A 14,512-nucleotide genomic window follows, 5' to 3' on the forward strand; every position below is an offset into this window, starting at 1 on the left:
AGTGTAGTATTCTTATAGTTTATGAGATCTAAAACTGATAAGGAAATGGCTTGCTCTATTACTTTGCTTTCTTCTTACATCATTGAGTCTTTCCTAGACAGGAAACTTCAATTGACTTCATAAAGACCTAACAGTTAATGTAGGATGCGGAAAACATGGCTGGACCTACATCAAGTAAGGTGATTCAGTCAGTTGGTCAGACTTCCACAGAACAGTTTGTAGTGCCTAGTCTTTACCATTTAGTCCCTTCATAAGACAGTGACAGCAGACAAATGAATAGTTTAATTTAGTATGAGATTTAGGCAATCTTGGCCTTGCAGATCATGGAAAGCATCACCTTTGTGAAGTTTGTGTTCAGTTTTAAGCAAATCAGCAGGAAAATTGTCAATCTAGTATATGGACAGCACACATGGAGTGAGAAACAGATATAAACCCTGTATCATATCAAATGACACAGCAGGTTCTGAGAAAAGTACATAGTTCATTGTATGTATACGTTTTAAAACCATGTCTTATTGTATTTTCTGAAGAGAAGAAGTAGGATTTCTAGTGATAAGAGGTAATGCTGTAGAGGTAGTCAAGAGCCAGTTCATGGAGGACACTGCTTCCTAGAGTAAAGATATCCTTGTGAAATATTTGGGAAACCATTGAAAGATTTTTAGCAAGAGTTTCAAGATTGTATTTGTGCTTTTGAAAGATTAGGTCAGGAAAGTGGGAAATGGCTAGGATGGAGACAGAGAGATTAGAGGCTAGAAGACCAGTCTAGAAGATATTGTAATAATTTAAGTAAGAAATGATAGAGAGACTTGGATTGTAAAAGTGAGGGTGGAGAAAAGTGTATGAATTTGAACTTCACTTCACAAGACAAATGTATAGAACTGGATTCTATGTTGGAAGTGACAGTGAGGAAGGTAAAGAAGACAAAAATGATTCCTAGATTTCTGGCTTCAGTAATTGAGTGCTTGGTGTGTTCCTATTTACTGTTGAGATAGAGAAAACATATGTAGGATTTGAGAAAGAACTAGTTTGACAAGGTTTGGTGATTGAGTTCTAAATGAGACACTTTTGTGTGGGGGGATCCAAACAAATCAGGAAAAGAATTAGAAAAGGATGGTATGAAATCGAAGGAAACAGTTTTAGGACAAAACAAAGTGTCTTATGTAACAGAGATTTCAAGAAAGTCTGAAACTCAAAAGTGTTCATTGCATTTGCAGAAGGAAGGTTAGTGCTGCATAGTGTCAGCAGTGAGGACAGCCCATAGAAAAGCTCAGGAGTAAGTGGGCAATGAAGGCAAAAATCCTATGTGCAACTAGAGCACAGACCCAGCTAGCCAAACAGGTAATGCGATATGAACTTTCACTTTGGAAAAGCAGACAGTAAGGACTGTGGTGTGTGTGACTGATCAGGGTAGGAGTATGTGTGTGCGTTGCAGGGGAGTATACACAATAAGGAAGAAAAGATGTACACAGCAATTGTCTAATTCAGGAGAAAATGGAAAAACCTCTCGGTAGCCATGGTACTAGTCCGCTGATACATGGAACAATAGCAGTTTGCAGGAAGATAAAAAAAAATAAAAGAAGGAGTAGTGGTTAATGTATCTGGGCTCTGGAAGTCATGAGAAACATTTGGTGGCAAAGAAGCAGCAGGATGCATGTAGGAGATAAATAATTAAACAAAACTTGGGATTGGATTTACATAAAATTATAGCCTCACAAACTTTCAAGGTAGGACATTGTTTCTCAAACCATAAAGTGAAACAAACAGCCCTTATCTAAAGGGGAATCCAATCATTCCTTGATACTTTATTATAATACTGTTGGGTTATCGGTATTAATGCTATTTTAGATGCCATGGATAATGAGGAGCTTACCACACTGCACTTAAAGATTGGAACACTAAAACAGAGAAAACTCAACTCTTACTGAGGAATACTAGGGTCACAACAAAAGAAATATCTCCTTTTCTTGTAACTCTACCTTCAGAAAAAAGTACACACCGATGCAGTATAACACACAGACAGCTTTCAAATCCAGGAGGAAAAAAATGGAAGAGATAGAAATGTCAGCCTAAATGTTTTTCAATCAAATGGTTGGAAAAATATACCAGATAAGACAGCAACTCAAAAAATGTTTTTTCTAGGTAAAATATGCCCCCTGAGAGAGGAAACTAAAAGTTAAATATTAAATCAAAATCCAAATGTGGGAGGAGGGGCTGATTAATACTGAGAACTATGTTATCTTTTAAAGTTGTCATTCTCTTAAATTCAGCTAAATAAGATTTAGCTAATGAGCCAGTGACCTTGGGCTACTTGCTTATCAGTTTATCCATCATATAGACAATAAGAGTCCATGAGAAAGGGTGCACTGTGATTCTTTGGAAAAGGCAAAGCTATGTGCCACCACTAAACAAGAGCTTTCACCAGAGGGGCATGCCTTGGAGAAATCATTTTGAAGTAGCTTTACCCTAAAATGGTTGGATTTTAGCTTGCATGAGTACCAGGTGTTGTGGAAATATCTTTGTCAGTTCACAAGGTTTTTTCAAATGAAAAGTACACAATACCCAGCAAGTTATGTCTTTGATGTCTTCCCAAGGAAGGAGATGATCCTGGCAAGGATTGCAACAGTGCTCAGCGGTAAGCCAACCTTCCACTCCTCTTCCAGCTAAAGAGGAGCAGCTTGAGATCCAAACAGGGCTCCCTGCTCAGCTAAGGATAACAGTCTCATTTTTTTTTTTTTTTTGGACATCTGCACGAAAGGAGTAAAAAGGGGCTGTCCTGCAAGAACAATAATGTGGGGCAAATTTACACAATCATGTTTGGCTCTGGGAATGTAGGAGGGAAGGGAAGATGACTAAATTGGGCCTGGTGGCATAGGTGGTATCAAGCATCAGTGTTCAGTTTGTCCCAAGAGCACTCTGTATCTCTTTGTAAAACAGGATGTTTTTGTTCTTGATTTATTAAAAAGTTTCTGCATGTCAAAAGAAATCTCCAGCATAGTGAAAAGAAAACCCACAAACTGGGAAAAGATTTTAGTGAACTCTCTCTCAGACAAGGGACTCTTGTCTAAAACATATAAAGAATTAAAAAAAAAAAACTCAGACCCCCAAAATTCAAAGATCCAATCCAAAAATGGGCATCTGAGATGAATACACACTTCTCAGATGAAGAAATACAAATGGCAAATAAATACATGAAAAAATGTTCATCATCATTGGTCATTAGAGAAATGCAAATTAAAATCACACTGAGATACCATCTCACTCCTGAAAGAATGGCCAGGATCAAGAAAACCAACAACAACAAATGCTGGAGAGGCTGTGGGGAAAAAGGAACTCTCCTACACTGTTGGTGGGAGTGTAGACTGGTACAGCCTTTGTGGAGGTCAGTCTGGAGATTTCTCAAAAAGCTGGGATTGGAAGTCCCATTTATTCCAGCTTCTAGGCATATTCCCAGAAGAACTGAAAGCATCATACCACAATGATATATGTGCACCTATGTTTATAGCAGCACAATTTGTAATCGCCAGATCTTGGAAACAACCCAAGTGTACATCAACTGAGGAATGGATAAAAAAGTTGTGGTATTTCTATACAATGAAGTATTATTCAGCTATAAAGATGGATCACATTGAGATATTTATCAATAAGTAGGCACAGCTTGAGACCATACTCATAAGTGAAATAAATCAATCTCGCATGTGTGAATACCTAATAGTTTCCCTAATGTACGTAATGATTCAAATATATAAAAATATGTGGTAATCATGATTCCCCATTATGTGGCCTTGAAGCCTTGTAAAGTTTTCACTTATTAATTGGGAAGGTTTTATTCTGGGCTTCTTGATGTGGAAATATTTGAAGCTATAGTATATGAAGTTTTATTCAAATATTTCAAGGAAAAAGACAGACACTATGGTAACTACTATTAAGTCAGGTTATTTGGTGGTGAAGCACTAGGTTGCTGAAACAGTCATGCTTTGACCTGTATTGTTATATTGTTATGTCCTGTTTTATCTCAATCTCTCCCTTATACATTAAAATTTTTTTTAGTTATTTCTTATGTTTGTTTTAATTAAGGGGAAAAATTAAAAAAATTAGCAGGATATGTAATAGTAACTTTTTTTGATTTCCTATTAACTTGTTTTGAAGTCCTGTAATTCTCCCATGATCTTGTTTTGACTGATTAGACTCTGTTCAATTCTGTATGATAGTATCAAGTTTGAAGGTATAGGCAACTACTTTGAAGACAATAAGATTCACTGAGATGCCCATTCTTGTTTGACTATTGTCTCCTTTGGAAGTCCTGTAATGTTTACAATGCTTAAGTTTTGTTGGTTCTCTACTGTTTTGTTCAACTTTATAATATCTAATGAGATAGACAATTCTTTTTAAGGAAACAAGAGACATTGTTGATAACCATTGTTGATAACCTTGTACTCTGTTTTACATCATGTGCTATGTCTATCCTTGGTTTTGACTGACAGCTTTGTTTTGCCATATTTGACTTTATTCTCTCACCCCCCCCAAATAATAAGAACTAAGGAGTAATAAAACCCAAAATGTGTGGATTTTGTTGTAAAAAAGGGAGGGAAAAAAAGAGCTCTAAAGGATACAACAGCAAGTGTGTTTAGGAATGTTAAATAGCTGACCATATTAATGTTTTTGGTTGGATCATTGAACACAACTGTTTGCAGTCTCACTGTTTGAATGTCCACTTTTTATGCTTTGATACTATGATTTGAGCAACCATCTCTAAGATGATAGTATATAATCTATTAACTGGTGATTTCTTACCTTTTTTTTTTTTTGTAGTTTTGTATTACTTGTACCCTTACACCGCTTTGTTTTGTTTTGTGTTTTTCTGTTTTTCCTTTTAAATAAAATTTTAAAAAAAAGTGCACTATGGGCAACCGACTTGGGACTTATATATCTCTCAAGCAGAAGCTTTTTTTTTCTCTCAATAAATGTATTCTTTTTTTTAACCTCTGTTGTTCCTAAAATTAATTCTTTGATTTTAAAGAACATAAACTTGTACCAGACATCTAGCAGGTTGGGAGTTTCTTTCCCCTATATCATTAAGAGGTCTTCCACTGAGATCATTGAAGGGAAGTAAGAGCTTGCTTTTGTTTCATAGACTCTAGAATGGGACTCACTTAGGTAACAAATTTTGTTATGCTTTAAATTTTGTTATGTCTTTGTCTATTGCTCATAATTGCTTATTCTTTGTCTGTTATATAGTTTTGTTAAAGTGATAAATCTAAGTTAACATATGAGAAAGTTATAAGGCTATGATACTTTAATGGGATATTTTTATTCCTGTTTTGTTCTTTACACGCTCTGTTTGAATTACTTAATAAATTTACTGCATTGTTTGCTTGACTTTACTTAGTAGTGCTAGAGACAATAATGTTAGAACTCTCTGGGTAGACTTTAATGTAAACTTCTGTAAAATGGGTCTTCTTAAATAAAATCATCCTGAGACTTAGAAAAACATACATGTCTATAAATAAAACACATGATTCCTTCCACGAGTTAAAAAAACACTAGGTCAGTGGCCGTTCTAACACTTGAAGGACAGGTTTCACTGGAACAGACTGGTTCTGATCCTTCTCTACACTCTAGAGGAAATGTCAAGCTTGATCTGCTTCAGTTTCCTTTTTGTTACCTTACTTCTCAATTTTTCCCACCACTTTGTTCTTTCCTTTTAGATGCATGTAAAATTAGAAAGAAAAGAACTCTAAACTGTTCCAACCTTTTCCTCTTACTATGTTAGGGCCATAGAAAATGAGTATTTGCTAAGACTGAGGACGGGGAAATCATCTTAGATGAGGGACACATACTCCATCTCTAGGTCAGATGAGACGCTGATATTTTGCCCATCCACAAGAACACACATAAAAGCCATGTCCAGGCTTTATGTTATAGGCAGGTCTCCCTCAGGTGACTGAACCTAGACACAATGGAAAGAACTGACTTCTGGATGAAACCAGGAGGAGCTTTTTAAAAAACACCACATTTACGGGATCAAAACACACTTAGCCTAAGGGAGGCTTTCCAACCTTTCATTTATGTGTGTAGTAAAACACTTCAATAATAAGTTGTGAAAACTTTTTATTGTAAACTTATAAAGCACTAGGTACTTTATTACCCGTCAGCTCCAGATACTAGAAAAAAGTTCCAAAAGACAGATTTTGCTTCAGACAGCCCACTGCCTTCTTAGTATTCTATAACTGGGACCAGGAGAAAGCCAAAGAGGGAAAATAAGGAGAGTAACAAATGTTTGTCTTTGTTGTGGCTTTAAAAGAAACAGACCATGAAGCTGATTCTTGGGGCTCCAAGAAGTGCCCAGTTACTACACTAAACTGCTACCATTGCCAAAAGCTAGATAACCTTAAGAGGGACTGCTTTAAGAAGCCCTCCCTCCTAGCCATGGCCTGACTGAAAAGGCTGCCCCTGGAAGTGACACAGTATGCTGAGGCAAAAACTACATAGCTCAGATTTATCTTCCCAAGACTAGGTGCGTCAGGACACTCTGCCTCCTTCCTCTGACCAGATTGTTATTTCTTCATGGAGGAACCCTGCATAATCATGACTAGAAAAAAGGAAAAAAAAAAAACAACCTATTGCTGGATATTGGAACATATCTCTTTATTCTTCTCCAACTTTGGCCTTCCTTCCAGGTATCACACCTTAATGAAAACAATCACCAAAAAAAATCTTTCTTAAACTGTAACTGGGACAACTTTCTCTTCACCCATTCCTTTTAGTTATGCCTAAAAGCTCAGCTCCCATCCTGGAGAAAATTTTATCCTGTCTAAATGCTGTAATAGATATATCCAGGTTGCCAGCTAATCAAAATGATGCTAAGATTTTTTTTTTACAAATATAGTATATGAAGTTATATTCAAATATTTCAAGGAAAGAGACACTATGGTAACTACTATTAAGGCGAGTTATCTTGTGGTGAAGCACTAGGTTGCTGAAATTGTTATGCTTTGACCTGTATTGTTATGTTGTTATGTCCTCTTTTATCTCAATCTCCCCCTTTTTCTTAAAAAATTATTTTTATTTTTTATTATCTTTTTAATTAAGGGAAAAATAAAAAAAATTAGCAGGATATTTTATAGTACCTTTTTTGCTATTAACTTGATTTGAAGCCCTGTATTACTCCCACTATCTTGTTTTGACTGATTTTACTCTGTTCCGTTCTGTTTGATACTATCAAGTTTAAGGGTATAGGCAACTACTTTGAAGGCAATAAGATTCACTATGATGCCTATTCTGGTTTGACTATTATCTTCTTTGGAAGTCCTGTAATGTCTCCAATGTTTAGGTTTTATTGGTTTTGTTCTGTACTGTTTTGTTCAATTTTAATATACCTAATGAGATAGACAATTCTTTTTAAGGAAACAAGAGGCAGTATGGTAACCATTGTTGATAACCTTGTACTCTGTTTTTACATCATGTGCTATGTCTATCCTTGGTTTTGACTGACAGCTTTATTTTGTCATATTTGGTTTTATTCTCTTCCAAAAAAAGGTAATAAGAATTATGGGAATAATAAAACCCAAAATGTGTAAATTTTGTTGTAAAAAAGAGAGGCAAAAAAGTATTCTAAAGGGTACAACTGCAAGTGTGTTTAGGTGTGTAGGATAGATGACCATATTACTGAGTTTTTGTTGGATCATTGAACACAACTGTTTGCAGTCTCACTGTTTTAATGTCCACTTTGTATGCTTTAATCCTATAACTTGAACAACTATTTCTAAGATGACAATATGTAATCTATTAACTAGTGATTTCTTACTGTTTTTCTTGAAATTCTATATTACTTGTACCCTTATACTGTTTTTTTTTCTTTAAATAAAAAATATGGTAAATATTGTTGTTTCAGTACAAAACCTTAAGGGAATTTTTCATTGGTCAATATAATGTATTAATTTGGTTCTCATACATCATCAAAACTTTAGAGATAATTATAACTAAAGCTAGAGGGACTTATGATGAAATATAAAGGGGCCGAAGAGTCTGTGGGTTACAATTGCTATCCCTTACAAATAGTTTCTAAACTTACCTGTCAGTTCTAATGATATAATGCTTTTATTACACTTACTCTAATTCTTAGAAAAGTTTTTATTGCCTAGAGGATGCCAAACATCAAGTCATTGTACAGATAAATCTTTAATAAATTTGCTAGATACCCTTTAGATTTATTTTAATGGGATCCATCAGATCTTATCAGAGAAAAGGTTATAGGACATATATTGAGGCCTTAATTAACTATACTCCACAGGCATTAAATGACACTACAATTGGTCTTTCTCTTAAAGAAAAAAAAGTTAAATTAATAAGACAATTCATTTTCTAAAATCAGATGCCATTAGACATTCTAACTGCAATACAAGTGGGTACTTGCGCAATTATAAAAACTAAATGCTGCATATACATTTCTGATCCTTCTACTTAATATCAATTGTTGCTTTGATATTAGGCAAAAATCAATGATATATCAGACTCTAAAGTTCTCTGGACCTTATCCTTATTTTTATGGAAAACCATTACCAGCTCTTCTTAGTGAAAATTTTGTTGATTGTACTCAATTATCCTGTTGATTTTTTTTGGCCCATGCATACTTAAATTGTTTCTTTGACTTTGTCTCCTCCAGACATAAATCTATATGCCCACTAAAGATAAAAATTTCTGGTGTCTATCAAAGGTCTTTTGATAGACCCTCTTATAGAGTATCGCTGACTACCAATCAACAACTATGACTTCCTTAAGCCTGAAGAAACCAGATTGATCATTGCTGATTATTCCTTCATGGAAGTTTGGGGGTACTTCTTCAGAAGAGGAAATGTTATAGATAGCTAAGTTATATAAAAACAAACATTATAGGATGTCAAATTTGGCTAGTGCCTTAAAGTTGCCAGTGCAGAAGACTAGATAACTTGTAACTGTGGAGGAGACAGACATCTCCAGCTGTGAGCCAGGTCTCAAGATGAAAGATAAAACCAGTGTACTCACATCCTAAGGATAAACATCATGAATTGATATCCTATGTTGTTATCTTTTTAATTTTAAAGAGAAAAAAGCATACAAGTATTAGCAATCAAGCAAACAAAAATTACAAAAACTAAAAATAACAACAATAACAGCAACAAAATAGAGATAGAGGATTTCAAAATAAGATGACAAGAATATAACAATGGTTATTATATTACATATTGTTATCTCAGAATGGTTTTCTAGGTTACCAGATACAGACATACAAAACTGATCAAACAATGCGATTTTCCTTTGAGCAGTTTCTTTCTCTTTCACTATATTGATTGCACAAGTGATTTCATCCTTTTATTTCTTATTGCATGTATTTGAGTTTTTTTCTTCTTTTTGGTAAGGTTGGCTAAGGGTCTATCAATTTTATTTATTCTTTCAAAGAATCAACTCTTCATTAATTCTTTGTATTGTTTTCATAATCTCAATCGTATTAGTTTCTGCTCTAATCTTTATAATATCCTCCCTTCTTTGGTGTTTTGGCTTGACTTGCTCTTCTTTATCTAGATGTTTGAGTTGCAGCATTAGGTTATTTACTTGTACTCCTTCCATTTTCCTGATGTGAAAATTCACTGCCATAAATTTCCTTCTGAGGGCTGCTTTCATTGTGTCCCACAGGTTCTGATAAGTTGTATTTGCAATTTCATTCAATTTTAGATATTGTATAATTTCTTCTGTGACCCATTGGTTGCTTAGGAGAGTTTTATTTTTCATGTGTTTATGGAGTTTTTGTGGCTTTTTGTCATTAGTTTCCAATTTTATTGTTTTAAGTTCAGATAATATGTATGGGATTATTTCAATTCCTTTGCATTTACTTAAAAATATTCTGTGGGCTAGTATATGGTGTATTTTAGAAAATGACCCATGTGCCATTGAGAATAATGTATATTCTGATGTCATTGGGTAGAACACTTTGTACACTTTTACTAAATCCATTTGTTCACATGTTTGTTCAGTTCTGTTATTTCTTGGTTGTTTTTTTGTCTAGTATGTCTATCTCTGTTTGACAATGGAGTGTTGAAGTCTCCTGTTAAAATTGTGTTACTGCTCATTTGGTTTTTCATGCCTATTAATATCTATTTTTCTGAGATAGTTGCATGTGCCCATATTCGGTGCATAGATATTTATGATTGTTATTTTCTTCTTAAAGTTTTCCCGACAAGTATGTAGTGACATCTTTTTATCATTCTTGATTTGAAGTTCCCATTACCTGCAAATAGAATAGCTATCCCTGCTTTTTTCTAAGTTCCTGTCACATGGAGTATTGTTTCCCATACTTTGAGTTTCAGTCTATGAATTTCCTTTTAAGTCAAATGTGTTTCTGTAACAGTATATTTTTGGATTTTGTTTCTTAATTCACACTGTCAGTCTGCTTCTTTTGATTAGTGAATTGAAATAGTTTTTGTTGATGGTTATAACTGATATATATTGATTTATCTTTGTCATGTTATCTTCCTGCTGTTGGTTCTTTTCTTTTTCTCTCTAAGTGCTTATCCTGCTAGATGACTTTCTGTTGTTGTTCATGGAATTGTGGTCATCTTTATCTCTTTCTAGAATATCTTTAAGCACTTTTCGTAGTGTTTCTTTGCTAGTCAGGAATTTTTTCCATTGTTCTTTGTCGTGGATGTATCTTATTTCTCCATTGACTTTGAAAGATAGTTTTGCAGGGTACATCAATCTGGGTTGGAAATTGTTTTCTTTCAGGACTTGAAATACTTCACTCCAAGCACTTCTTCATTTGAGGGTTTGTGTTGAGAAGCATACTGTGATTTCAATGGGCTTTCCTTTATAGGTGATCTGTTTCTTTTCTCTAATAGCTTTTAATATGTTCATGTGTTAAGTTTCTGGGATCTTGATTATTACATGTCTGAATGTAGATTTATTTTGGTATTGGTTAAATTGATTTCTATGTGACTCACTTATCTGTATGTCAGATTCTTCTCCTATGCTTGGAAAATTTTCAGCTATTAATTCTGCAAATATTTTTTATGTTATTTGTGTTGAGTCTTGCTTTTTCGTTTACACAAGTAATTCTTATATTGTTTTTCTTTACATCATCTTGCAGCTGTTGAATTGCTGTTTTCTGATTCCTTGTTATTTTTTCCAAGTCCTTTTTACTTCAAAGATAAAAAGAAAAGAAAAAGAAAAAGAAAGAAAAACTAAAACAAAATTTTATCCTTGTTATTTTTAAGAGATTTTTTCTTTCATGATCATTAGATTCCATACTATCTTCAAGGTTTGAGAGTCTATCTGCAGCTTTGTTTAAGCAGTTTTTCAATTTTTTAATGGAATTATTAATTGCCTGAATATCTCATTGATTCTTTTTTTTTGCATTCTATTTCTTTCCTATATTGTTCTTTCAAGGTTTCTATCATTTTCTTATATTCCTTTTTTAAAATCTAGATGTTCTTTAGGTATACTCAACATTTTTTTCATTATATTTGTCCTTTCTCTTTATATTTGAGAGGTTATTTTTGATCTAATCCCCTCTATAGCATCATAGAGTTCTTTTCATACTTTTGTTGCTATCATTTCAGAAATTTCAGTTGTGAAATTTCTAGTATATTTCATGCCAATGTTTCCTGGACTTGTTCTTGGTGGGTTGGAGGTCTGAGACTACATTGTGCTGTTTCATTTAGCCATTTTCCTTGGTTTCTTCAGAGGAGTTTTTTTAAGTCCAAGGCACTTCCAGTGCTGACTGTCTATCCCATGGTGTAAAGGGGTCGGCCAGGCACCTGGGTTCCTCTGAGCCAAGGTTCCCAGAGTGGTGGAAAAATGATGATTGGGGCTTCTGCCATTCCTTGGCTTCCTGGGGCTCCTTACAGATGGCAGAAGGTCTCTGGGTGAGTCTCTTCTAGACTGTACTTCTTGCTTGGGCACTCTATGGATGGCATCTGGGTACAGCATAGGGCAAGGTCAGGCTCCCTTAAGTCTTTTGAGGTTTGCTGGGATATTCCCCAATGGAGGGCATGAGTGCACTGTGCTGGGCTCAGTGGGACTTGGTTTCTCTGGAACCAGCACAGCTAACTGAGGTGCACCCCCAAAGTGTGGTGCCATGGTCTTGGCAAACTCAGACCTGTATGGACCTGTATGGCTGACTGAGGCTCACCCCTGAAGTATGGGAACTTGGGCCTTGCACTGAGATAGGTGGGTCTCCACTCTGTGTGGCTGACTGGAACATAACCCTAAAGTATGATGCCTTGCACTGGGTTTGGTAGAGCTTGGAAACTCAGGGAACCACATGGCTAGCTGAAGTGCTCCCCTGATGGATGGCTCTGGGGCTCTGGGCAAGGCAGGGCTTAGCATCTCCAGAAATTGTGTAGCTGTCCAAGCACTCACTCAGCTGACTATGCTGGGATGCTGGGGTACGCAGAGCTTGAATCATCTGGGACTTAAGTGCCTAGCCTGGGTACATCCCCAAAGCATGGCACTGGTGCCTTGTGTTGGGCTTGGTGGAGCTCAGAACTTCCTGGACTAGTGCAGCTGCCTGGGGCTCACCCAATAAGTATGGCACTGGGGTCTTGAGCTGGGCTACATGGAACTTGGCTAGTCTGGGATTAGTGAGGCTAGCTGGAGTGCACCTCCAAAGTATGGGAGTTTCACCCTTACTTTGGGCTGGGTAGAGGTCCTGGTATTCTAAATAGGTATCCATCTCCTTGAAGAAGCCAGAAAGTGACACTAACCTAATCCCCTACAAAGGCCCTTTTCTATATTCATGCCCACTTTCTACATGACTAGCTTCTCCATTCATTCCCAATTTAATCAATTTTACCTGAGCAGTTGTATTCTCAATTTTATTGGTTGGCCATAGCACTATCTCAACCAGTGCCCACGTTGTGATTTCCCATTTTTCCTCACCTTGGACTCCCTTCATCCTGTGGTTTTGCTCTACAAAAATCTCTAGAAAAGGCAGGGTCCTTGGCAATCCACTAAGGTTCTTTCCCCAATAAATATATGCTGCTCTTTAAAAAAATGAATGTATCTGGATGTTTACTATAGATTTACTTTTTTCAGGTGTTTCCTGATTGTAGATCAGAGGTGCAGGCATAGGCTTTGGTGGCTACAGTGAATATGGCTTCCTGGGAGGCAGCAATGTGTGAGTGTACGAAATAGGTGAGAAATCATATATCAAAGGATTCAGGCAATAGCCAGGAATTTATGTCAATTAGCCATGTGACCTCAGGAAGTCATTTTCCTTATGAATCTGTTTTCTCAATATATTCAGCAGTTGAGAACTCACTACGTTGCTTTTACTTTCTGATACTTTCTGATTCTCTGACTTTGTATTTTTAATATTTAATGGGTCTGATCCTTTTTGATGACAAGATGGCTTTTTATTCTTTTTGTTCCAATTCTGGTATAGTTTGACATTTTACTTTCCTGCAAATGGAAGATAATGAAAGAAGGTGGAGCGGTCACTGTGTTCTCTGCTTGGCTATGTTTTTGAAGATTTAGTTGACCTATTCATACTACTGCCTTCCTTTGACAGTGCAGGGTAAACTTTTTTGAATGTGATGAGAGTGCAAGTATTAGAAACTGGAAGATCTGAGTTATGCCTGATGGCCATAAATTATGAAAATTTAATTAAAAGTTAATCTTTTAATAACTTAAACTTCGTTGAATGCTTTTTCTTGTTTGTATTAAAAATGCAGGTTTATTTAGTGAAAATCAGAGATACAAATCACCTGGGGACTATGCAAATACAGTGATTGATGGAAATTTTATGCTAAGGTACTGTGCTTGTTTAACTTTACACAATTTGAACTGTGCATTGTAAACAAGAGATAATATATTTAATATGTTACAGTGTTTTAAAACATATTCCATGTTTTGGTGTAGTACCTACAAGCCATTTTTACATTTAGTTGTTGATATTTGTGGTCTTTATGTATAACCTTGTATTCTGAATTCTATGTGTAAGAAGCATGGTAATTTTGGGTGAATCTCATCTCAGTCTGTAGATAATAATTTGACCACCTGTTTTCAGAGCAGTAGGGAAAAATCAAGTAGATATAAATGAGCTTTGAAAATTCATACATATCTGCAAAAATTATTGCAATCCGGCTCTGGAAACATAATTGGCTTTTGGAAATACGCCAAAGAAACTCTGGAGAATTTTGGCATTAAGTCAAGTAAGGAAATATTTTCTTGGTCTCTCAGAGTCTGTTTGATCATTTTAGTTCTGCATATTGTTAGTTGGCAAAGCTCCTTCCATCTGGTCCTTATCACTTTGCTTGTTTTGTGGGGTCATAAGAGTAAATTTTAAGCAGTTTAATTCTAAAGAAAACAGATAATGGCCCGTGTAACTGTCTTTCAATAGTGAAATAAGCAACTTACTCTAGTTCCCTTTTCAGGAGAGCATTTACATCCTTGACTGCAGTCTTGGGCCCCACAGGGTTTTCCATAAGACTCCTCTCCCTATTAAAAGAAAAAAGAAAAAAAGATCATGCAAACCAAGAAA

At 35.6% G+C, this 14,512-nt stretch overlaps 1 protein-coding gene across 3 annotated transcripts in view; it reads right to left on the bottom strand.

Annotated features, from left to right (window-relative positions):
• Col4a6 (collagen type IV alpha 6 chain) overlaps positions 1–14,512 on the bottom strand; it is a 381,091-nt gene that overhangs the window by 177,422 nt on the left and 189,157 nt on the right. For all 3 annotated transcript variants that reach the window (XM_013150206.3, XM_013150205.3, XM_063246264.1), the window contains one exon: positions 14,389–14,469. In XM_013150206.3, coding sequence (XP_013005660.1) covers positions 14,389–14,469 — 81 coding nt within the window. The remainder of the gene's footprint in view (positions 1–14,388; positions 14,470–14,512) is intronic.

Source organism: Cavia porcellus, unplaced genomic scaffold (assembly GCF_034190915.1).
Source record: "Cavia porcellus strain 051 isolate PalLab524CR breed Dunkin Hartley unplaced genomic scaffold, mCavPor4.1 scaffold_3, whole genome shotgun sequence".
NCBI classification, from domain to species: Eukaryota; Metazoa; Chordata; class Mammalia; order Rodentia; family Caviidae; genus Cavia; species Cavia porcellus.